We start from the raw sequence: 27,234 nt of genomic DNA, 5'->3' as shown, positions 1-27,234 counted from the left end.
AATAAATTAGGTCAGCCGGAACCGGGAACACTTCCTATAACACCAGATGTACTCGTTACATCAGAAAAAGAATGGCATCTACGCTAATATTAGTCTCTCTGTTTATCCCGAGGTTTACCGTAGTCAGCCGGATCCGGGATGTATCTAGGTGAGATCGAGGACCTGCGCCTTGACACGACCACAACGCAACCCTGAAGTGTCAGTAGAGATTGAGTCAACTAGATCATCCACTGTGAAGGCCTCATTGACACGACAGCCAGTGGCACAGTTCCTCAACAAATCGTCCATACCGGCGTGAATACAATCCTCAACTGGATGGAACTGGAATAAATACTTTGATTGATTTTTGCGATCCCATCGGACTTATGACAGCTGCCTGAATCATAATAAAGCACTGTTCGCTGTTGGCCAAAGGAGAACTGGCCCCCCGACTGAGCCTGGTTTCTCCCAAGGTTTTTTTTTTCTCCATTTTAACACCTGTTTGCCACCCGATGTCACCTGTTGGAGTTTGGGTTTCTTGCTGCTGTCGCCTTTGGCTAGCTTAGTTGGGGACACTTGACTTTTGATATTCAACAGTGTTTTGATCTGCCTGTCAGTAAGTTGTACTGGATCTTTCAACATACCTTCAGTATTCATTCATCCTACATCCATTCATGTTTATTCCGTGTTGATCCGTTCATGTGCGCTCCGCCTCTGTTTGAACTGAAGCACTACAGCGATGTGTCACTCACACCACAGAGCGCCAAAAAAGATCACAACAGCTCAAGAGACATTTATGGTCTCACTCCAGTCTATGGGAAAGTAGCCCATTTTCGATTTATTGTGCCTGCAAACTCACCCTAACACCCTCCACCCCCGAGGAAAAAAAAAAAAAAAACTCTTCGGATCTACACGATTCACATAAATTACATATTTTGATTCAAAACGGCGAATTTCGCCGACAAGCGACTAGTTTGCAGGTATGTACATGGATTATAACTCATGGCGAGAGATTGCTCAAAACTGCACATGCGTCGAACGCCTGTGTATGCGTATGAATTAAATTAAATATACTACTTTCCAAGGCTGTGCGTTTGATTGTGCCCATACACTAGCGTATGCATAAAAAAAACGAAGTATACCCAGGGCTTAAGTCAGTCTGAATAAACAAAGTATTTGCATTTGTGGAGCGATCTATGGGTTGTCTCATTTTACAATTGAATTGTATTGTTTAAAAATTGGATGTGAATTGACTACAACGCACTCCACAAAACCATGCAGCACCAGTCGTATTGATAAGTAGTGCTCAATTTACTCCAAATTATGTACTGCATATTGATTTACCATTTAATAAAACTAACACAGTTGGTTAAATTTAGTTCAAGTGCCATCTACAGGCCTATTATGTGAAATGTAAGCTGTTAGGTCAAGAACATGCAAAATGGTGATGCAAAATGGCCTACATATATACAGAAATTTGACAGTAGCAATCCAATAATGAGCAAAATGTCTTAAATTCCCATAAACTTCTTTGAGAGCCATGGAACAGACTGAGCATAACTCATAGGTGAGGAAGTGGAGGTTGAGTTGAGGGGTAATGCCTGTGATATTGAGAATTAATTAGCCTTTGCTTTGACTTTCTGCAAGACAGAGCGAAGAAAATAAAAACTGAAGGAGGCACAGCTGAAAACATTCAACTTTGTCTGACACACCCAGAGGCTTTGGAATAGATCCCAGCTCTAAATGTTCCAGTTTACATCAAACACAACATGGTTTAAAAACAGAAATAAAAAAGAGACCAACAGAGAGAGAAACCAAAAGCACAAACTTGTATGCACACACGTTCACACACACAAATACCACAATAAACAACAGGGTTCAACACAAAGCTTTTCACATGTTCTGAAGAAAATGTGAGTTAAGCTTCTTTGAAATTGCACCCAAATTCCCCCACTCAGAGCATGTCTTACCGAAAGCCACGCTCTCCCAGTTCTTCCTTGTGTGGAAAGAGCACAGCCGGAGCATTCTGTGCAAGGCTCACTCAGAGACATCAGATACCGCTGAACCTTTCATGGGCAGGGCCTGCAGTTACCTTACATAGGAAGCAGCGTCATTCAGCACATAAAGGAGTGTTCCATACTCACATCATTTTTAAACTACACTGACACACACCTCACACCAACACACCCCTTAATTACACTCTGACACAAATCTGACACAATGGCCTCAATTTTAGTGTCAGGCTATGACATCTAACTTACTGGCCTGTTGTGGTGACTTTTCTTATCTTTGGTAGCATTAACTGCTAAGCAATAAAAAGAGCAAATACAGAGATGATTTAGACACTACACTGGCTTTTTACTACCTGTATACAGTTACACTTTATGACAGAATAAACCATGTTTTATTGGTGGTTCATTACTAACAGCCTTCCACAAATATTTTCCTTCAACAGTATTATTGATATGACTGCACTGACACTACTGGATAAAAACTGAGCTCTTTTCAAACCTAACATATACAAAAAAATAAGACAGTAATATGCTACATTTCTACACTAATACCATAGTGTACTCCCATCTAGTCTTCTCCATACTACACTGGTGGTAGTCTTTCAGTTTCATTACTATCTATGCAAAAATGGACAGCTTAAGAATAATTTTGTACACTACAGTTTTTTTTTTTAAATCGCTAGGACCCATTTCTCAATGCTTAGGTCACTTTTTCAAAACTCTTCACACAGTTCTCTTTACCAAGAGAAGCCTCAGCTTGGCAGGCCAGTAAATTTAACATAACTTCAGTAAATGAACATATAACCTACTTCAGTAATTCACTGCAGTATGTTACATGGTCCATGTTGAGAAATGTGTCCTAGCGATTGTAAAAATAAATAAAACATAAAGCACAATTGTGTGGTTTCATCTTATTTTATTGTTTATTTGTACAGGGACAATATTTTTAATTTATTTATTTTTTCTTTATAATGAAGTAGTGTGTATTTAGTGGATTCTGGATTATGTTTAGGGTTGGGAATCATGAGAAATTTTCCGATTCCAGTTCTGCCTAACGATTCCGGTTCCGGTTCCATTACAATAATTAAACAACTAATAAAAATAGTAGTAAGGGAAAAATGCACAATACTCGACTCAAACAGTCCTTTTTGTGTTTATTATTCTAGTAAAATGAATTTAACAGACTGTTAATCTCAACAAATTCACTAACACTTTACAATAAGGTTCATTAGTTAACATAAGTTAACTACATTAACATGAACTAATAATGAACTGCATTTCTACAGCATTTATTAATCTTTGTTAATGTTAATTTCAACATTTACTAATACATTATTAAATTCAATAAAAAAAATTGTATTTGTTAACATTAGTTAATGCACTGTGAAGTAACATGAACAAACTATGAACGGCTGTATTTTTATTAACTAACATTAACAAAGATTAACAAATACAGCAACAAATGTATCACTCATGGTTAGTTCATAAATGAACCTTATTGTAAAGTGTTACCACAAATTAGATAAGATGATTGAACACACATGTAAGATCCAGACAGGTGAAACAGAATATTTTTGTAAGTTGGATTCATAAAGAGTTGTTTCTGAAAGAATGATTCAGTGATAGACTTATTTTAACAGTAAATTTGTTGCCACCTAGTGGCGTACCAATGCAATTGATACAGTCGTTATTTGCAGTCCAGTTACTTTCAGAAGGTAATTTATTATACATAAACATTTAAGCGTTTCTATCTGAATAATAAACTTTTGTATACTTCTGTTATAATTGGAATAGGCCTATTTGTCACACAGAAATAATTATACTGTGCGTTTGACTGTTTGTGAAGCTGTTTATATCTACACGACAACTCTCTTTAGATCAACGGCAGCGCGAACGCAGATTTGAATGTCGCGATTTTATTTTTGTCAAAGATTTAATATACACGGGCGAATCATTGTCATTTAGGAATTAGATCATGTGGGTGATGAAATCAAGAACGCGATCTTTTAAAGATTAATCTTGCAGCTTTGTGCACCCCTCTCTCTCTCTCTATCTCTCTCTCTCTCTGCATTGAAATCTGACGTAGGCTATATGAGTAACACGATGGCATTTCAGTGCATTCATTGCTATAATATTCATGATGTGAGATGTCTCTATTAAAGGATACGCTCCCCGCACTTCGCCCACCCATCACACCAGAACTGTTTTCGGAGCCGAAACTTAGAAATCTTGCACGGTTCCGGTTCTTTTCAAAAAACACTAGGCCTACCGGTTCCAGATGAGAACCGGTTCTCGGTTCCCAACCCTTTATGTTTAACAAATAAAAGAGGGACCATTAGTTCCACAAACACAGATGTACAGATATTCTATAGTGTTGTAGAAAAAAAAAACAGCACTGTAATCGTTACGATTTTCAGAATTTGGTATCGGATCTGTTATGGAAAAAATAGTATCGGTGCATCCCTAACTGTAACTACCTGTGCATTCAACATTTTAATACATGTATGTGTGTGTGTGTATGTATATAATATATATATATATATATATATACACACACACACACACACACACACATACATATTACACACACTATATATTGCCAAAAGTTTTGGGACGCCTGCCTTTACGTGCACATGAACTTTAATGACATTCTTAATCCGTAGAGTTTAATATGGAGTTGGCCCACCCTTTGCAGCTATAACAGCTTCAACTCTTCTGGGAAGGCTTTCCACGAGGTTTAGGAGTGTGTTAATGGGAATTTTTGACCATTCTTCTAGAAGCACATTTGTGAGGTCAGGCAGTGATGTTGGCGAGAAGGTCTGGCTCGCAGTCTCCGCTCTAATTCATCCCAAAGGTGTTCTATCGGGTTGAGGTCAGGACTCTGTACAGGCCAGTCAAGTTCCTCCACACCAAACTTGCTCATCCATGTCTTTATGGACCTTGCTTTGTGCACTGGTGTGCAGTCATGTTGAAACAGGAAGGGGCCATCCCCAAACTGTTCCTACAAAGTTGGGAGCATGAAATTGTCCAAAATGTCTTGGTATGCTGAAGCATTAAGAGCTCCTTTCACTGGAACTAAGGGACCAAGCCCAACCCCTGAAAAACAACCCCACACCATAATCCCCCCTCCACCAAACTTTACACTTGGCACAATGCAGTCAGGCAAGTACCGTTCTCCTGGCAATTGCCAAACCCAGACTCGTCCATCGGATTGCCAGACAGAGAAGCGTGATTCGTCACTCCAGAGAACACGTCTCCACTGCTCCACTGAGTCCAGTGGCGGCATGCTTTACACCACTGCATCCGACGCTTTGCATTGCACTTGGTGATGTAAGGCTTGGATGCAGCTGCTCGGCCATGGAAACCCATTCCACGAAGCTCTCTACGTACTGTTCTTCAGCTAATCTGAAGGCCACACGAAGTTTGGAGGTCTGTCGGTATTGACTGCTGAAAGTTGGTGACTTCTGTGCACTGTGCGCCTCAGCATGCGCTGACCCTGCTCTGTGATTTTATGTAGCCTACCACTTCGTGGCTGAGTTGCTGTTGTTCCGAATTGCTTCCACTTTGTTATGATACCACTAACAGTTGACCGTGGAATATTTAGTAGTGAGGAAATTTCATGAATGGACTTACTGCACAGGTGGCAACCTATCACGGTACCACGCTTGAATTCACTGAGCTCCTGAGAGCGACCCATTCTTTCACAAATGTTTGTAGAAGCAGTCTGCATGCCTAGGTGCTTGAATTTATACACCTGTGGCCATGGAAGTGATTGGAACACCTGAATTCAATGATTTGGAGTTGTGTCCCAATACTTTTGGCAATATAGTGTATATATATACACAAACCCGATTCCAAAAAAGTTGGGACACTGTACAAATTGTGAATAAAAAAGGAATGCAATGATGTGGAAGTTTCAAATTTCAATATTTTATTCAGAATACAACATAGATGACATATCAAATGTTTAAACTGAGAAAATGTATCATTTTAAGGAAAAAATAAGTTGATTTTAAATTTCATGGCATCAACACATCTCAAAAAAGTTGGGACAAGGCCATGTTTACCACTGTGTGGCATCCCCTCTTCTTTTTATAACAGTCTGCAAACGTCTGGGGACTGAGGAGACAAGTTGCTCAAGTTTAGGAATAGGAATGTTGTCCCATTCTTGTCTAATACAGGCTTCAAGTTGCTCAACTGTCTTAGGTCTTCTTTGTCGCATCTTCCTCTTTATGATGCGCCAAATGTTTTCTATGGGTGAAAGATCTGGACTGCAGGCTGGCCATTTCAGTACCCGGATCCTTCTTCTACGCAGCCATGATGTTGTAATTGATGCAGTATATGGTCTGGCATTGTCATGTTGGAAAATGCAAGGTCTTCCCTGAAAGAGACAACGTCTGGATGGGAGCATATGTTGTTCTAGAACTTGGATATACCTTTCAGCATTGATGGTGCCTTTCCAGATGTGTAAGCTGCCCATGCCACATGCACTCATGCAACCCCATACCATCAGAGATGCAGGCTTCTGAACTGAGCGCTGATAACAACTTGGGTTGTCCTTGTCCTCTTTAGTCCAGATGACATGGCGTCCCAGTTTTACAAAAAGAACTTCAAATTTTGATTTGTCTGACCACAGAACAGTTTTCCACTTTGCCACAGTCCATTTTAAATGAGCCTTGGCCCAGAGAAAACGCCTGCACTTCTGGTTCATGTTTAGATATGGCTTCTTCTTTGACCTATAGAGTTTTAGCTGGCAACGGCGAATGGCACGGTGGATTGTTTTCTGGAAGTATTCCTGAGCCCGTGTTGTGATTACCATTAGAGTAGCATTCCTGTATGTGATGCAGTGCCGTCTAAGGGCCCGAAGATCACGGGCATCCAGTATGGTTTTCCGGCCTTGACCCTTACGCAGAGATTTTTCCAGATTCTCTGAATCTTTGGATGATATTATGCACTGTAGATGATGATAACTTCAAACTCTTTGCAATTTTTCTCTGAGAAACTCCTTTCTGATATTGCTCCACTATTTTTCGCCGCAGCATTGGGGGAATTGGTGATCCTCTGCCCATCTTGAATTCTGAGAGACACTGCCACTCTGAGAGGCTCTTTTTATACCCAATCATGTTGCCAATTGACCTAATAAGTTGCAAATTGGTCCTCCAGCTGTTCCTTATATGTACATTTAACTTTTCCGGCCTCTTATTGCTACCTGTCCCAACTTTTTTGGAATGTGTAGCTCTCATGAAATCCAAAATGAGCCAATATTTGGCATGACATTTCAAAATGTCTCACTTTCAACATTTGATATGTTATCTATATTCTATTGTGAATAAAATATAAGTTTATGAGATTTGTAAATATTGCATTCCTTTTTTATTCACAATTTGTACAGTGTCCCAACTTTTTTGGAATCGGGTTTGTAATAGTATGCTATGTAATTAAATTTAATTTTAATAAATAAAAATACTGTTAAAAATCAGAAATTATTTGTTGTTTGTCACATGTAGTAGACCATTTTTGTGCCATGGGTATAGGAGGATTTTTCACCCGGCTACCACCGCAAGTATATTTCAAACCTGTGGGAAGCACTGTATATGTATGTATATATATATATATATATATATATATATACATACATATACAGTGACAAACATGTGACAAACAACAAATAATTTCTGATTTTTAACAGTATTTTTATTTATTAAAATTAAATTTAATTACATAGCATACTATTACATTTAATTATATACTAATATTATGCATTATTATGCATTGTAAATTATGCAAAATTACAGCATTTAAACGGTTATCCTTTTCCTATGTTCTCCTTGCTATGTCATATAGTGTCTCTCTCAGTGAATGGGACATAGATTTTACGAGTAAAATTTATATAATGAATAATATACGGGTCAAATAATGTTCTTAGTCTTCCTGTGGTGGAGACTACAATAATTTACTATGAATTAAATGGAAATCAAATTAAATACAATTTATTGTGTAACCAAAATACCAATAATGCCCAGAAGAAGAAGAAGAAGAAGAAAAAACTTAGCGTGTGACTTAATTATAAACAAGCCCGAAATACACCAGGACTCTTATTTTGTAACGTCTACACAATTGCGGGCTGATCCTTCAGATTCTTACAACCATCTAAAACATATTATATAAAGGACATAAAGTAGACATTGTCATAATTCATCAACTTGAGTTTATTAGCAATCGTTTGACATACATCTGCACTTTTCGTTGATTGAGAATCACTTTGAAGCAGTCTGAAGCGCTGTTGCGCGAGCCTGTAGAAGTGTAGAACGCGCAACAGCGACGCCTTGTGACTTTGCAACATGCAGCACTCTTTGTGAAATATCCACCGCATCTCTGCAGCGCATGTGGCAATGTTAGCGGGAGTAAACAGTTATCGCACACAGAACAAGCAGGTATGAAACGCGTAGGGCCAGGGGAGATTGTCTACTAGTTAATCGATCGCGGATGGTTTCATTATCTTGGGTGGATACAAAAGTATAAGAGGATAAAAATAATAAAAGCATAAATGTGTCTCCAAATATACTTGGGCAGCCGTTAATATATACCTGGGCGGCCCGCCCAAGTAAAGTCTATGTGTGGGAAGCACTGATATATGTGTGTGCAGGGATGGGCAGTATTTATGATACATGTATTTCAAATACGTATTTCAAACACAAAATAGTATTTTGTAATTTGTATTTGATAGGGTTGATGAAAATGGCTTTGCATTTTGTATCAAAATACTTTAGTGTTTTGTATTTTTGTAGTTTTAAAATACTGTAAAATACTTTGTAAGAAGTCTACATGATGACATTATAAAAATGCAGCCTCTGATTGGTGCCTACTCAGTAGTTTGCCCAGACTTGTTGAGTTCAGAACTGATGTTAAGTTTTGGAATAGTTTACCAATTTACATAATGCTCTTGAAAACTGTTATACCGAGCAGCAGCCCCCCTATATTTATGATTTACAATCAATTGATTAATTAGTTAGAAACTAGTTGCTATGAATACAGGTGCCATCAGTTGTCTTTAGGGATGCACCGATACCATTTTTTAAGGACCGAGTACGAGTACCGATACTTTTTTCTAGTACTCGCTGATACCGATGCCGATGCCTATACCGATGCCTATACATTTATTAATTTCTCTCTCTCTCTCTCTCTTTTTTTTTTTTTGGGTGATGTTGCAGTTTTCCAAACACAACACAGTGAGACGAATGTAGGACAGCTTCTTTATTATTACTCTTATGAAAAAAGTAATAATTTTTATGTGCTTGTCACAAATTTAAAGAACAAAAATTTTACAGTGTCCAATAACCTTCAAAGGGCGTAATTACCAATATATATAATTGTTGTTATATATATATAAAAAAAAAAAAAAAAAATACAAACAAATTACAAACAATACAACAAATATAGAGATACAAATTAAATAAACTTGTTTTTCAGATACAATAGGTTTATTTACCATGTATACATTTATTTAACATATTTTGTTGTTTTATTAGCAGTAATGTCAAATATAGGCTACCTGGCTATGGTCCCTTTAAGACCGAATCTATGGAATGGACACATATCCAGTTTTCACCCAAATGTTTACATCCACTTAAAGGTGCAACATATAATATTTTTGCAGTAAAATATCCAAAAACCACTATGCCAGTTTTATATATTTTGTTCACTTGAGTACTTACAATATCTCAAATGTTTCCAACTATTTGTAAATCGTGAGAAAATTGCTATTTTAACCAAGGCTCCGGGACGTGTGAGGAGTTGCCTGTCAATTGTGTCATACCCACGTTACCCTTGGTTTCCGGTTTTATTTTGTAGAAACCATGGAAACACCAAAGACGCTTTAATATAATACGCGTTTTAATAGACAAGGGAACAACTGTTTTGATATATTTATAAACAGAAAACTGATTGTTGTTATATAGCTCAACACGTTTAGTCTTATTGTTTAAATCTAATTTTCTTGATTTTTTGCGAGTACCATGCTTTACCATTCCTCAGAGAAAAACCACTATTTTGTCAAGTAGCTAATATAGCATGATCAGATGCAGCTTTATTTTTAGTAACAGTAATACAGAATTTTCTCCATCGTACAATACGTTTTAAAATTAATTGCAAGCCATTTATCAACACAAGCCATCCAGCATTTAATACGATATTCTAAAATCGATCTAATCTTACTGCAGTGTGCAACAAGTGTCATTTTCAACACTCTCAAATGTATCTAATACAATAAACAGAGCTGCGTTACCTCATACTCATGACCGGCTGCTCGTGAGGCGTGTGTTGCGCTATCGCTCCAGTGGCCTCGTTCAGCTCCCACAACACTCGGGCCTGCTCTGCTTCATACTACAATAACGTTAATAATCATATCCATGAACATGATTTCTTCCTGAGTCCTATCCCTATTCTTTTGCACCGTCCGTTGAGGTGAAGACCACATGTCCCAAGATTCCGCGCTCAAACTTGGCGTCATCAAGCTACGCCTTTGTTTTGAATAGGCCTCTAGCGACCTCTAGCGGACAGAATTCTTACATACGGCACCTTTAAGCCATAACCGACTGTATTTACGTGAGATACTCCACACGATGGACATTTTGACAACTATGTGTGCATTTGACCATTCAGGCACAAGGAGAACTGATCGCGAGCTGTCTGAGAGAACTGGGATCGCGTGCAAGAAAGACACGTGCATTAAACTGTTGGTTACTTTAAAACTAACCATCTGGGAGATTACAGGGATATGTAAATATTTTATCTGTTAAAGCTACGATAAGTACATTTTTTTTACGCTGCTAGAGGTCACTTATCCTTGCTTTTGTGGAATCATGGGATGAGTTGTCTTCACGTCTACAGTCAGTGGAAAAGAATCGGGATGGGACTCGGGCAGAAATCATGTTCATTATTAACGTTACTGTGGTATGAAGCAGAGCAGGGTCGAGTGATGTTGGAGCTGAACGAGACCGATAAAGCGAATGCTAATGAGAGATGAGCGCGACATGTCTTGAGAGCAGCAGAACATTTATTATGCCACAGTCGCCGCTTCCGCTTTTTTCGGTCTAGCGTATGTGGGGTAACACAGCGCTGTTTATCATATTAGATACATTTGTGTGTTGAAAGTTTTTATAATGCTACTCTGCGTTCACTTGGCAGCTGCTATGAGACACTTGTTGCACACTGCAGTAAGCTAGATCGATATTAGGCATGGTAAAACATGGTACTCACGGTAACAAGAAGCTATATAACATGATTAGTTTTCTGTCAATGAATGAATCCAAACAGTTCCTCATCTGTCTAATAAAACATGTAATATGTTTTATTAGACAGATGAGGAATATAATGCGTCTTTGGTGTTTCCATGGTTTCTGCAAAATAAAACCAGAACCTGAGGGTAATACGGTTATGATGTCATTGATAGGCGACGCACAGGCACAGTGCGTCACCTATCAATTGTGTCCTGGTTAAAATAGCTTATTTCTCTGGATTTAAACATTCTTGGAAACATTTGGGATAATGTAAATACATAACTCAACCCAAAATAACACTGTTCTAGTGTTTTTTTGACATTTTAATCCAAATCCTACTGTACATATTGTACTGTTAACTGGTTGCATATGTCAGATTTATTGCATGACTCAGGCAGTTGCTATCAAACATTGTTTACTTAATCAACTGAGTCAGTGTAATGGTGAAGGAATAGATCTAATAGGCCAGTTTATGGAAGATTTGCAAAGAAATTTCATGCTCCCTTGTAAAAGTATTTTTCAGTATTTTTAAAATACAAAAATACAGTAGTTTATTTTGATACATGGTGTGGCTGCTGTATTTTGTAGTTTATTTTGATACACTTAAAATTAATGTACTTGGTATTTCATTTTAAAATACATTTTGATGTATTTTTGCCCAACCCTGTGTGTGTGTGTGTGTGTGTGTGTGTGTGTGTGTGTGTGTGTGTGTGTGTGTGTGTGTGTGTGAGACGATAACTTAAACTAGACTTGACAATAAACATAACAATAAACGTGAAAATAAGCATGAAATTGATGTGATTAGACTAGAAGCATGAGACTCTCCAACAGCACAAAATATTATGGAAACATGAGGGCTATTTATACACCAAGCCTAATGAACAACAATAAACACCTGTGAACAATCAAGATGTTCAACCAGTAAGAACATGACACATAAGACTAGGGAAGCACAAGACACACCCTGCGTCTCAATCAGCTCCCTAGCTTCCTAGGTCGTGAATCAGTATATCATGTAAATAAATGTGTCTGATTCCCTGAATCAGCTGATTGAGACGCACCCATATGCTGCGTTCACGCCACCTCGTATTTACCGCAATCTTAAGATGACAACACATGACGTTATTTTCGGAGCTGTTCACGACCTTTGACTGGGAATTATGCGTTTCTATGGCACCACTAGGCCCTGTCCCAAATGGCACACTTCTATGCACTTTCGGTCTTTCGTAGGGTGTCCCATTTGTCAATTTTAGGCTTCAGAAGGGTGCTCGCGAGCGCCCCCTTTGCGGCCGATATGCGCCCTCAATGCGCACTTTTCCTGAGCCCTCACTGGTGCAAGCTTTACGGCAGACTTCTTTCCGACAGTCAAAGCGACATTACGTCACGAAAGTGTGGACTCGTAGGAAGGCCGTGAGTGTTCAGGGTGCCATTTGGGACAGGGCCTAAATGAATCAACAGCGGTCAGGTATTACAGCGAGTAGCATCTGCCTGCACAACCGGAGGCTGCATTTTCAGGACCGCAGTTCTAGGACCGCATTTCTAGGACCCTAGATATTTAGTGACAACGCCACCTACCGAATTACAGGACCAGTGACCGCATGGTTTTGTGGAAGATGGACGATATTCAGAGTGTGAGTATCAAATGTGAATCAATTTTTATTTGTTTAACATTAAAAACAATTGTGATGCATTTAATTGCACAGTGAAGCGATTGTGAGTTGCTAAATAGTCTTGAATGCACTTTAGCCATCAAATATTAGCTTCTATTGCTGTAAAACAAATTTGTTAGCATATTCGTTTAGCATATTCGGCTAGCTTGTGTTGACTTAGTGACTATGGTATGATTATTAATCCTAGCCAGTACAATAAATTGTAGCACTTCGTTGTAAAATCTTGTTAGTTACTCATTGTTTTTCCATTTTAAGTTAAATAATCTTAATGTTTCAACTGTCACGTACATGCTCACTGTCAGCCTGCCCATGTCAAAAAAATACTATAGTAAATACTATAGTGTTTTTGAACCAATGAATTTCCCTGAGTAAATTGTAGTATACTGTATAAATTATAGTATTTACAACACTTTGTTAATGAATCCTACAGCATACTGTAGTATTAACTACAGTGAACTGATAAACTGTAATAAATACTGTAGTATACTTTATTTTTTACTACAGTAAACTGTAGTGTATATTGTAGTATAATATACCCTATAGTTGTAGAAAACTTAGTACAGTATTGGGCAAAGTAATTACTATAGTTGTGTTACCACAGCAACTATAGAATTACCACAACAAATTAATTCAAGTACTTTAGTATAGTTAGTTAGTATTTACTATAAATTACTATACTGTTTTTTCACCTGTTTACCCCACAATACATGTTATGAGCATGTCTCTTCATTTTGACATTGTTTTTATAATGTTGATTGAGGCATTTGACATTTTTAATAGTCAGACATAACAGAGAGGCCATCATAATAATTGATTGTTAAAATACCATGTTAGATTTTGTCATGTACTGTGTACTCTATAAGTGATATCAGTGCAGGCAATATATGACAAAAGATAATAAATAAATTGGTCAAGTACTAGGCTTAGGCCTAATTTATGTCTATTTATTTATATGAAATTAACTTAAAATATTTAATTTGACCAATTGGACTCTCTCTTTTTCAAGAAACACATACCAATCCAAGAAGGGAGATCCTTTCCTGGACTAAAGAGATGTACCACATGCTGCAAGGAGTTCCTCTGCCCGTTCTGCAGTTCTGCTTTGTTTCACCCAACAAAGTTGAGCAAAGTGTAATCCCATTTGGAAAGCCATTTCAAACACACAGTTCTCTATGAAGGTAACATTTGCAAACATTCTTTTGGGAAATGCAATGTTATGATTAATTTAATTTGATGATTTAATTCAATTCCTAGATCTGTGTATATTTCAATGAACAATTTTCTCTATCATCATGAAGAATTTAATAGAGTGATAGAGAAACAATTGAAAAAAGAGGGGAGAACATCCAATTGGTAGGTAGTGCTGCTGCATACGGATTGTGAATCTGTGCTTTAAATATTCAAAGGTCAGGAAAAGTCATGTCAATAACATGTTATTTCTATTCAGATTTCTTGCATCTCTCTCTTATTTATTTATTTATTTATTTTTCTCAGTTCAGATGGGCTGTATTGACATGAAAGTTTTATTTTCTTGAAAACCTTTGTTCCCACAGCATCAAAATATTTTTTTTTTTTTCCAAATCTTTGAATAGTATGCAATAACAGTAATATGAACATTAATTGGTATGAAGATTGATATAATTATTTTTGTATCGTATATAATGTGTGTGCTCTGTGGTCACTAAGATCTTTTAAATATGAAATTTAAAATTAGAGAACATGTTCAACTAAATGTTCCTTATTTCATTCACTTCTCTCTCTTTCTCTCTCTCTCTCTCTCAGGAGTCAGTGAAGACATTGTCGCTGAAGTTCTTTCTGTGTGGTTCACGTCACGAACAAATTTGTTTTTGTGTGTTCAACTGTTGTAATATATTATTTTATAAAATATACACAATCTTAAATCTACCCCCAGAGTCATCCTTGTGTTTTGCCTCTGTACTTGAAATTGTGGTTGATCTGACCAAAAAGGCTATACCATGATTCCTTATTTATTTTACTTAATGAGTTATTATATTATGCTAGTTAGTCACAATAATTACTCAACATTCAGCTCTTAGCAACCAGGTTTAATTGCAAGAATGAAAGTAGTATTTGGGTAAAACCTTTAAAAAAGCTCTAATTAGTTAGAATTGGGTGGAAATACTGCCTTGGTGGCACTTTTTTCAGTTCTCCAATACTAGGGTCCTGGAAATGCGGTCCTGGCACTGCGGTTCTCCGATTCGGTAGGTGGCGCTGTCACAAAAAACTAGGGTCCTAGGAATGCGGTCCTAGAACCAAAGAATATACACTGACAAGAAGCGAAAGTCAATTTCAATATTTTATTCAAGATTCAATAAAATAAACAAATGAAAAAATATTGCTAATTTTTTACTACTGCATGATCTTATATTTATTTTAATAATCTAAAATTATGGTATATGGTAGTTTTTTGATATTTAATAAAATAAACTGTCAAATCATGTTACTATTTTTCTATTTTAATATTACTATTTTTCACTACAGCATGAGTTCATATTTATTATCAACAGTCTAAAAGTTGTGCATCACACCTACATGAACACTTTACGGACTGTAATTCATTCTCTTCAAATACTGTAGAGCTTTAAAATATGGTATATTTTGTGTATGAGCATACAATGGGCTAAGTGAAATATATAACTATATTTACCAGAGGTGGGAGTAAGTCACACATGTGCAAGTCACAAGTCTCAAGTCTTAACCTTCAAGTTTCAAGCAAGTCCAAGTCAATTTTTGCGAGAATCAAGCAAGTCAAGTCAAGTCACTGTTTTATGTCAAGCAATTCAAGTCAAGTCGTAGCTTGTGTCAAGCAAGTCATACAAATGTTTGATGATTTAACTGAATTTATATTAAAATAAGTTAAAACTACAGTAGTTATGGACTATGGGAGTTTTATTTGCAACAAAAACATTGAAATCTGCATTTCTACTCAAAAGGTTTCCACATACAGCTTAGTTATTACAATAAAAATATATTTGGTTGGGTTTTTTTTTTTCTTTTTATTTGTGTGCGTGTGTGTGTGTGTGCGAGGAGAGAGAGAGAGAGAGAGAGAGAGAGAGAGAGAGAGAGAGAGAGAGAGAGAGAGAGGGAGAAAGGTGATTTGATTGAGTGTGATTCATTAATATTTGTGAGTGAAAAGTGTATTGTTTGTTTTCATGTGCATGGTTGTGCTTGCAAGTTTGAGTTTTGTTTTGTTTTGTTTGTTTGTGTATGCATGGTTGGGTTCGCAACTCTGTATTATTTTTTTCTTTGTGTGTGTGTGTATATGTATACAATATGTGTCTATGCATCCCATATACTATCCATAGGCTTTTCACTCTGTCTAACACTGAAGACCAATTATTGGACACTGTACACATGCATATACTAAGTGATATTGCAAAAAAAAAGCTGACATTTCCTTATAAACAGTAAATAACCATTTACAATGCATTTGCAAAAAATTAAATGTGATAATTTTCTCTGTTACCTTTGTTCTTTGATTATCTTCAATGACAGTCAGCAGTTGTTGCTGTCACTTTAAGAGCTGTCGCACATGACGTTACAACGCATTTGCAGTGCTAGCTTGTTAACTTGTTAACAGTCTCTCGCGCGCTCCTTTTTCAACGCGTTCTTCAAACAGCTGTGGTAAGTCGGATCAGTCTACAAACACGGTGAGTCATGTCATCCTCTCCCAGCATTGCTACCTGTTCCATTTGCCACATGTTCACCATAGCTCTCTCTGTCAGCGATGAGGGATTTACATGTCATAAATGTAGGGAAATAGTCAGGCTGACAGAGAGAATCTCAGAAATAGAGACACGCATCCAAACTTTAATCGAGGATAGTAAGAATGCAAGGGCTTCAGATACTGTTTTGGATGCGACTAGCTTAGTGAACTTAGTGTACATTGTTCGGTTCCGGCTGTAGAGCCCGTGCAGCAGGGCACTTGGGTAACGGTGAGGCGGCCTAGCCGCGGAAAACACCACTCTTCCGTTCCAATAAGAACATCAAACAGGTTCTCCCCACTCAGTGATACACCCACTGAGAATCCTGTTGAAAGTGCCCTAGTTATATGCTAATCATAAATACTCTAAGATTATTATTCACGTCGGCACTAATGATGTTCGACTTCGCCAGTCAGAGATCACTAAAATTAACATTAAAGAGGTGTGTGAACTCGCAAGTACAATGTCAGGAGAAGTAATTTGCTCTGGCCCCCTTCCTGTTCGTCGGAGTGATGAGATAGTTAGCAGATTATCATCACTCAATGGCTGGCTGTCTAAGTGGTGTCCGCAAAATAATATAGGTTTCATAGACAATTGGAAAAGTTTTTGGGGCAGACCTGACCTGTTGAAAAGAGATGGTATTCATCCCTCCCGGGATGGTGCTGCTCTTCTCTCTAGTAATATGGCACATAGTCTTAGAACTGAAACATGACAAACTGGGGCCCAAGTCAGGAAGCAGACAGACTGGCTAAACCGACCGTCTGCTAGCTGCCTCACGTTACAGAAGTCAGAAAATTCAGATAACTCCCAACACATAGAAACTCTTACACCTAGATATTTTCAAATAGAGACTGTGTCTGTACCCCGAATTAGTAAAAACAAAAAACTTCCAAACCCATTTAATGGTAAAAATTTAATTGATGTTCAACAAATAAAAAATAGAGATAATAATGCTAAACAAATGATAAAACTCGGGTTGTTAAATATTAGATCCCTTTCTTCAAAATCACTTATTGTTAATGATATTATCAAAGATAATAATCTAGATGTGCTGTGTTTGACAGAAACTTGGCTAAAACCGGACGATTACATTACTTTAAATGAGTCTAGTCCTCAAGGTTATGATTATCGACACAATGCCCGTCAGAAAGGCAAAGGGGGAGGTGTTGCTGTAATCTATAGTAATATTTACAGTATTAGTCAAAAGTCTTTCAAATATAATTCCTTCGAAGTGATGGTACTTTACGTAACATTATGTAGGTTGACATTTGTGCTGGCTACTGTATACAGGCCACCAGGACACCATACAGATTTTATCAAAGAATTTGCTGATTTTCTGTCGGAGTTAGTATTGGCTGCAGATAAAGTCCTTGTTGTTGGTGATTTTAATATCCATGTAGATAATAAAAAAGACGCATTAGGATTGGCATTTGCAGATATTCTAAACTCTATTGGTGTTAGACAACATGTGTCAGGACCCACTCATTGTCGTAATCATACTTTAGATCTAATATTGTCACATAGAATCGATATTGATGCTGTTGAAATTCTGCAGCAGAGTGACGACATCTCAGATCATTATCTAGTCTCGTGTATACTACATTTAGTCAAGGCGGCTAAACTGCCTCCATGCCATAAATATGGTAGAACCATCACTTCTACCACTAAAGATTGCTTTATAAATAATCTTCCTGATCAGTTTCATCACCTTAGCATACCAGAAAGCTTAGAAGACCTCGATGTTGTAACAGAAACTATTGCCTCTGTCTTTTCCAGCACATTAGACTCAGTTGCTCCTTTGCGCTTAAAAAAGATTAAGGAAATTAATCCAATGCCATGGTACAATGAGCACACTCGGGCCCTAAAGTTAGCAGCCAGAAAAATGGAGCGTAGCTGGAAGAAAACAAAACTAGAAGTATTTCGCATTTCGTGGAGAGAGAGAATGATTGAGTACAGAAAGGCCTTAAAATCTGCTAGATCTGCTTATTTTTCAAAACTTTTAGAAGAAAATAAACACAACCCTAGGTATTTATTTGATACAGTGGCTAAATTAACGAGAAATAAAGCTTCAACTTCTGATGTTTCCAAAGAGCACAGCAGTAATGACTTCATGAACTTCTTTACTTGCAAGATTGATAATATTAGAGAAAAAATTATAACCATGCAACCGTCTATTACAGTATCGCGTCAGATAGTGCATTGTAGTGTCCCTGAGGAAAAATTCAATTCATTTACTGCTTTAGGAGAGGAAGAATTGTCTAAACTTGTTAAATCATCAAAATCAACAACATGTATGTTAGACCCTATACCGACTAAGCTATTGAAAGAAATGCTTCCAGAGGTCATAGATCCTCTTCTCAATATCGTCAATTCATCTTTATCACTAGGACACGTACCAAAAACTTTTAAGCTGGCTATTATTAAACCTCTTATTAAAAAACCACAACTTGATCCTAGAGAATTAGTCAATTACAGGCCGATCTCAAATCTCACTTTTCTGTCAAAAATACTAGAAAAGGTAGTATCATCACAACTATGTTCCTTTTTTAGAAAGAAATAGTATCTGTGAGGATTTCCAGTCAGGATTTAGACCGTACCATAGTACTGAGACTGCTCTCATTAGAGTTACTAATGATTTGCTCTTATCATCAGATCGTGGTTGTATCTCTCTATTAGTGTTACCGGATCTTAGTGCTGCATTTGACACTATTGATCACAATATTCTTTTAAATAGACTCGAAAATTATGTTGGCATTAGTGGAATTGCATTGTCATGGTTCAAATCATACTTATCTGACCGTTATCAGTTTGTAGTAGTAAACGAAGAGATGTCATATCGATCACAAGTTCAATATGGAGTACCGCAAGGCTCAGTACTAGGACCGTTGCTGTTCACTCTGTACATGCTACCCTTGGGAGATATCATTAGGAAGCATGGTGTTAGTTTTCACTGTTATGCTGATGATACTCAGCTCTATATTTCTTCGCGCCCTGACGAAACTTACCAATTCACAAAATTAACAGAATGCATAGCTGATATAAAAAATTGGATGACCAGTAATTTCCTACTACTAAATTCAGAAAAAACAGAGATTCTAATTTTTGGACCAAAAACTTCTTCACGTAATAACCTAGAATACTGTCTAACACTTGATGGCTGCTCTGTTAAGTCTTCGTCGTCACTTAGGAACCTGGGTGTGCTCTTTGATACCAATCTTTCATTTGAAGGCCATGTTACTAGCATCTGTAAAACCGCATTCTTCCATCTTAAAAATATATCTAAACTACGACATATGCTCTCAATGAAAAATGCAGAACAGTTAGTTCATGCGTTCATGACCTCAAGGCTAGATTACTGTAACGCTCTACTGGGTGGTTGTTCTGCTCGCCTGATAAATAAATTACAGCTCGTACAAAATGCAGCAGCTAGAGTTCTTACTAGAACTAGGAAGTATGACCATATTAGCCCAGTTCTGTCAACACTGCATTGGCTTCCTGTTAAACATCGTATAGATTTTAAAATCTTGCTAATTACTTACAAAGCACTAAATGGTTTAGCTCCCCAGTACCTGAGCGAGCTCCTAATTCATTATAGTCCTTCACGTCTATTGCGATCTCAGAATTCAGGCCAGCTGATAATACCTAGAATATCAAAATCAACCGCAGGCGGTAGATCCTTCTCCTATTTGGCACCTAAACTCTGGAACAATCTTCCTAGCATTGTTCAGGAAGCAGACACACTCTGTCAGTTTAAATCTAGACTAAAAATGCATTTCTTTAACCTGGCATACACATAACACATTACCAATTTATATTTTCAAATCTGTTAAAGGATTATTAGGCTGCATAAATTAGGTCAGCCGGAACCGGGAACACTTCCTATAACGCCTGATGTACTCGTTACATCAGAAGAAGAATGGCATCTACGCTAATATTAGTCTTTCTGGTTATCCCGAGGTTCACCGTAGTCAACCGGATCCGGGCCGTATCCAGGTGAGACCAAGGACCTGCGCCTTGACACGACCACAACGCAGCCCTGAAGTATCAGCAGAGATTGAGTCAACTAGATCATCCACTGTGAGGGCCTCATCGACACGACAGCCACGACACAGTTCCTCAACAACCGTCCATACCGCCGTGATGAATACGATCCTCAATTGGATGGAACTGGAATAAATACTTTGAATGTTGCGATCCTGTCGGACTTATGATAGCTACCTGAATCGTAACAAAGCACTGTTGGCCAGAGGAGAACTGACCCCCGACTAAGCCTGGTTTCTCCCAAGGTTTTTTTCTCCATTTAAACACCTATTTGCCACTTGTCTGCCACCTGATGTCACCTGATGGAGTTTGGGTTCCTTGCCGCTGTCGCCTTTGGCTTGCTTAGTTGGGGACACTTGACATTTGACTTGACATTTGATATTCAACAGTGCTTTGATCTGCCTGCATTGACACTATTCTTTTAAGAGCTGCTGTGCAGCCAAATAATGTACCAGTTATCAATGTAAAGCTGCTTTGACACAATCTACATTGTAAAAAGCACTATATAAATAAAGGTGACTTGACTTGACTTGACTTGACGCGGATCTCACGCACGTCCCTCTTTCTCACAACTCTTTACTTTCGTTTAAGACTTTAACTCATTCAAGGCTGCTCTAATGAGGATACTCGACAAAACGGACATTTTTGGCATTATTGGGTGTGTTATTGTTTGTTCAAGCATGGCATTCTGGCGCACGTCTTTCTGTGCGTTGTGTGTGACAGGACATTCACAGACAGCGCGTTCTCTTTTTCTCTTTTGGTGTGCTTAAATGGTTTAAAAGCATTTGCATGAATAAGAGCGTGATCATATTTTATAATGCTAGACAAATTATGACAGAAAAAATGACGCCTTCCATGTTCAGTCACGACTGTCCATGCTCCTATGTTAACTATCTCTGCTTGCCTGCTGCGTCACGTGGTTAGGTTGCAGTGCGTTCAAAAACTGATATTTATTAAACGACAAGTTATTTCGAGTCATTTAACTCAAGTCCAAGTCAAGTCTCAAGTCATGAATGTCAAGTCAAAGTCAAGTCTTTTATTAATATTTGCCCTAAAATTTGCAACTTGAGTCTGACTTGAGTCAAGTCACGTGACTCGAGTCCCCCACCTCTGATATTTACATATGACTTGACAGTTTATTTTAATTAATATCAAGAATCTAAAAGGTGTGCATTATACCTGACATCTACATGAACACTTTACAGTTGGTTTCATGACTGTAAGTCATTCTCTTCAAATGCTATTGAAGTTAGAAATGTGTACACCGATGTTGTATGTAACTTTAGAGACGGTCCCTAAATTTGCGAATATGGACCGTCCAATGTCAAGCCAACTTTATGCCAGTATTTCACTGGGAAATGCTTAGCGTCAAACTTTGCACATTACGTCCATATTCTGAGTCCACCTGCTTGCCTGTAGCCTAAATAGTATAGTATAGGTGCGAGTTCAGTCTTTAGTCTATAAAGATAAGTTAATCCTGAGTATGACGTATTGAGGGACCCCAGTACTGCAGCACAGCTGCGATATAAAGTTAAGTAAAGTTATATGTCTACCTCAGTTTTAAAGTTTAAATTGTACATCAGCATCGGAGAATAACGTTATAATCTCGTTCACTGTAGAGAAAGCTGCTTACATGTAGGCTACACAGGGAAAGTAACATTAAAGACATTAAACTAAATGTAAACACAACTTTTGTCTTTATCAGCTTTTCTGCATATATACTGGCCCTGATAACCATCATGCATACTTACCGCTTGATCCATTAATGTAAATCTGTTTTAATGAATGAATTACTCTCTCTACCCATCTCTCTGCTCTTTGTCAACATGCACTTGCACCACCTGCTGGTGAGGTCGACTAACAGCAGATGAAGATTATGCTTGGTACTCTACTGCTATTCCTGCAGTTCCCGGATGTGAAATGTTGAAATTTGAACCACTGAATTTGCAGACACGAAATAAAATGGACAGAAAATTGCCTGCTGAATATTAGAGGTTGTATTTTTAAACAGAATGAATATTTTGGAAGTGAAATCTGAAAGGTGAATATGGATTATTGAATTTTTAACAATGAAAATGTGTGTGAACTGTTTTGAATTTAAATATTCACAGCTTAAATATGCAACCATGTTGAATTTCAGCCCATAAAAATGCAAGCCCTAAAAATACAATGCATTAAAATACAAACACAGTTAATGCAATGCATATTTTTTTCAAGTAGTGCAATTCAAGATGCTTTTTGTTTCAAAAACATATGGCATTATTTTACTTCCATAGAATCATTCGGTTTTCCACCCACGGTTGGGCACGCACTTGCACTGCGGTTCATCCCAAATCTGATGACGCATCTATAATATGGTTTGTTGAAAACAACAACGTGTAAAACAGACAGACAGATTTGGCTATTGCATGTTTCAGTCGATGGATATGCATTCTGGTCTCCCAATACATTACAACAGCGACGTTCAAAAGAACATGGACAAAACAGTCACTCTTTGTAAACAAATGTGCAATGACGTGCCGAATGCTCTATGACCAGTCATTTACGCCGTCATCACCCAGGTGTTGATAGCGCGCGAGCGCAGGTGAGACCTGAACATCTCACATTGCTATCTGTTTAAACTAAATTCATTTAAACCTCGCCAAAGGGCTATATGCACGGAGCGTTCTTTATAACTTCCGCATTAATATAAGCCAGCTCGAAAACTTCCGGTGAGATGTCATTTGCTGGTGTGTTGAACATCAGTAGTGTAATACTTAGTTTATAATCAGAATATAGTCACTTAAATAGTCAGGCATAGCATTAATTTAGTTATTTAAACGTAAGACGGCATAAAAAATAAATAAATAAAGACGTACCTCACTGTTCCTCCTCGGCTAAATTCAATTCGACCATCAGTTTTCACAATTTTATGTGAAAAAAGCTTCAAAAATTAAATATTTATTGTGCACTTTAGTTAGATTAATTGAATAAAATGTGTGTTTTTACAAGTGTGCTGAAATCATTAGGTAAATGTGATAAGTGCATTAAAATATGAATACAACATTAAAAAGTCAACCATTGATGGTTTTGTGTCGATGTACAGCGACTACAGAATGAACAGCAAGCAGTTCACCGGAAATGCCCGAGCTGGCTTAACGACAACCAGGAAGTAACTGTGCATATAGCCCATTTAAACATTCATCCGTAAGATGCGAAAGAGAACTTGTGCGCGCTGTGAGGAGAATTGTGTGTTTGTGTACTCATCCGAAGCACGTACATGGAGAGCCACGTCACAGCGCGCAAATTCTCTTTCAAGTCTTGCACCTAAACCGACAAATTCACACAAAAATTATGTCAACATGCCCATCTTAGCGAGTATGCTAACAAACATAGTAGGTTATGTCTCAAGAGAAAAACGAGACAGACAACACGTGTATCAGTATACTGGATCTTTCAATTATGTCTTAAAGGGACAGCAGTAGAGCTGCACGATAATGGTTAAACTGATAATCATGATTATTTTGCTCAAAATCATAATCACGATTATTTATCACGATTATTCTATCAAAAAGGGTAATGTAGTTATGTAGTTACCATTTTGCACGTTCTTTACCAACCTACACTTCACCCAAAAGGCCTGTGTAGGTGGCACACCGATTTCATTTAACCAACTATGATAACTTCGTTAGATGGTAAATCAATACAAAACACATGGTTTCGGTGAGTGCTTTGTAATCTGTATTCACATTAGATTTTAAAGGAACAAAATTCGTTTGCAAATGAGACAAACCACAGATTCAGATTGCCCTGCAAATTCGTAAAGCAAAGAATGATGCTTTTTGATTTTATATACAGTGGGTACGGAAAGTATTCAGACCCCCTTAAATTTTTCACTCTTTGTTATATTGCAGCCATTTGCTCATTAATGTACACACAGCACCCCATATTGACAAAAAAAACACAGAATTGTTGACATTTTTGCAGATTTATTAAAAAAGAAAAACTGAAATATCACATGGTCCTAAGTATTCAGACCCTTTGCTGTGACACTCATATATTTAACTCAGGTGCTGTCCATTTCTTCTGATCATCCTTGAGATGGTTCTACACCTTCATTTGAGTCCAGCTGTGTTTGATTATACTGATTGGACTTGATTAGGAAAGCCACACACCTGTCTATATAAGACCTTACAGCTCACAGTGCATGTCAGAGCAAATGACAATCATGAGGTCAAAGGAACTGCCTGAAGAGCTCAGAGACAGAATTGTGGCAAGGCACAGATCTGGCCAAGGTTACAAAAAAAATTCTGCTGCACTTAAGGTTCCTAAGAGCACAGTGGCCTCCATAATCCTTAAATGGAAGACGTTTGGGACGACCAGAACCCTTCCTAGAGCTGGCCGTCCGGCCAAACTGAGCTATCGGGGGAGAAGAGCCTTGGTGAGAGAGGTAAAGAAGAACCCAAAGATCACTGTGGCTGAGCTCCAGAGATGCAGTCGGGAGATGGGAGAAAGTTGTAGAAAGTCAACCATCACTGCAGCCCTCCACCAGTCGGGGCTTTATGGCAGAGTGGCCCGACGGAAGCCTCTCCTCAGTGCAAGACACATGAAAGCCTGCATGGAGTTTGCTAAGATGGTGAGAAATAAGATTCTCTGGTCTGATGAGACCAAGATAGAACTTTTTGGCCTTAATTCTAAGCGGTATGTGTGGAGAAAACCAGGCACTGCTCATCACCTGTCCAATACAGTCACAACAGTGAAGCATGGTGGTGGCAGCATCATGCTGTGGGGGTGTTTTTCAGCTGCAGGGACAGGACGACTGGTTGCAATCGAGGGAAAGATGAATGCGGCCAAGTACAGGGATATCCTGGACAAAAACCTTCTCCAGAGTGCTCAGGACCTCAGACTGGGCCGAAGGTTTACCTTCCAACAAGACAATGACCCTAAGCACACAGCTAAAATAACGAAGGAGTGGCTTCACAACAACTCCGTGACTGTTCTTGAATGGCCCAGCCAGAGCCCTGACTTAAACCCAATTGAGCATCTCTGGAGAGACCTAAAAATGGCTGTCCACCAATGTTTACCATCCAACCTGACAGAACTGGAGAGGATCTGCAAGGAGGAATGGCAGAGGATCCCCAAATCCATTCTAAAATGCTTAACGTGAAAAACGCTTAACATGGCTTAATGTACTGAGTATTTACTTAAGTATTTTTCTGTATAGTATGCTTTAATAGTATAGTGTTTACTAAGTTTGGTCTTTTAATGTCATTGTCTTAGTACATTAAGCCACATTAAGCGTTTTCTTTATGGGAGGAAAATGCTTCATTAAACATGTTGCATTCATATTCTGGGCTCATCTGCTTTTCTGTACATAGTATGCTTTATTAGTATGGTGTTCACTAAGTTTGGTTTGTTAATAACACTGTCTTAGTAAATTAAGCCACGTTAAGCTTTTTCACGTTAAGCGTTTTATGCTGCATTCACACCGAACGTGAATCGCGCGTCAAATTCGCGTCAGACGCGTCTAGTTTGACGCTTGAACATTTTGAGTTTACTCACTTCATTCGCGCGTGAAATTGACTTCACAACAGACGCGAATTCACGTCATGAGAGGGGCTCTCCCGCTCCTTTATGTGTCCCAGACTCTTCCACTTCTTTCTGCACACTTCTTCTGAATTAACACAACTCGTCAGCAGGAAAATAGTTGTAAATTACAGCGAATAAGATCAATTTGCCAGCTTTAGCTAGCTTGTAGTCTCAATATGTATATATATAGCTCAAATTGAGTAAAGACCGTTTTTTATAACTTACCAGATTGTCCAACCTCCTCACTCACTTTCTTTCAAGCAAGATCCTCTTTTTTTCCTGTTTCTATAAAAGTATGAAGATGTACAGCGACGATGATTTTGTCCTCCATTGTTGTTTCGGATTTCTGCCTCAGCTCGCTACGTCACGTCACTACTAGAGCAAGCTCCTGATTGGTTAACGCGGCGCGAATTTTCGCCAAAGTTCAGATTTTTCAACTGGGGCGTCTAGGGCGTCAGACGCTCGATTCGCGCATCAACGGCCGATTTGCGCCGCGCTAGACGCTTGATTCGCACCGCAGGACGTCTAGACGCACGTTTACATTGACTAAACATGAAAATCAGATGCCCCAGACGCATTCGGTGTGAACGCAGCATTAGAACGTCCCAGTGGCGATATGATATGATCAACTGATTAACATTATGAAAACTGGTAAAAACCTTTAGGAACTTCAAAAGATAAAACGGCGAAACTCCTAATATTTCCAATAATTCCAAATTATGTTCATTTTCCCGATCAAATTGTCACATAGTTTGCAAAAGTGCATTCTGCAAACAGTAAGGTGGAGATCCGTGTTGCATTTGTTGAAATTCATCACTGAAGGTTTGATCATGGCAGATTTAGTCACACAAATAGAACAAGTGGCTTGTGAAGAAACAAAGACTGGCTGTATGACACTTTCATTGAAGCAGAATTTAGCTGTGGAGATCGCTAAACTCCAGCTCATCAGCGCTTCTTCCGC

The 27,234-nt window shown here is 38.1% G+C and overlaps 1 protein-coding gene across 4 annotated transcripts in view; it reads right to left on the bottom strand.

The window, feature by feature from the left end:
* The window catches only part of LOC127518793 (plakophilin-4-like), a 263,494-nt gene that overhangs the window by 220,651 nt on the left and 15,609 nt on the right, over positions 1-27,234 (bottom strand). For 2 of the 4 annotated variants that reach the window (XM_051905905.1, XM_051905909.1), the window contains exon 1: positions 1,950-2,054. The exons of the other annotated variants lie outside the window; for them this stretch is intronic. In XM_051905905.1, coding sequence (XP_051761865.1) covers positions 1,950-2,004 — 55 coding nt within the window. In that variant the 5' untranslated portion in view covers positions 2,005-2,054. Of the gene's footprint in view, positions 1-1,949; positions 2,055-27,234 lie in introns of those variants that run through there. 4 annotated transcript variants of the gene reach the window in all.

This window comes from Ctenopharyngodon idella, chromosome 9, assembly GCF_019924925.1.
Source record: "Ctenopharyngodon idella isolate HZGC_01 chromosome 9, HZGC01, whole genome shotgun sequence".
NCBI classification, from domain to species: Eukaryota; Metazoa; Chordata; class Actinopteri; order Cypriniformes; family Xenocyprididae; genus Ctenopharyngodon; species Ctenopharyngodon idella.
This window is presented reverse-complemented; position numbering and strand designations above follow the sequence as displayed.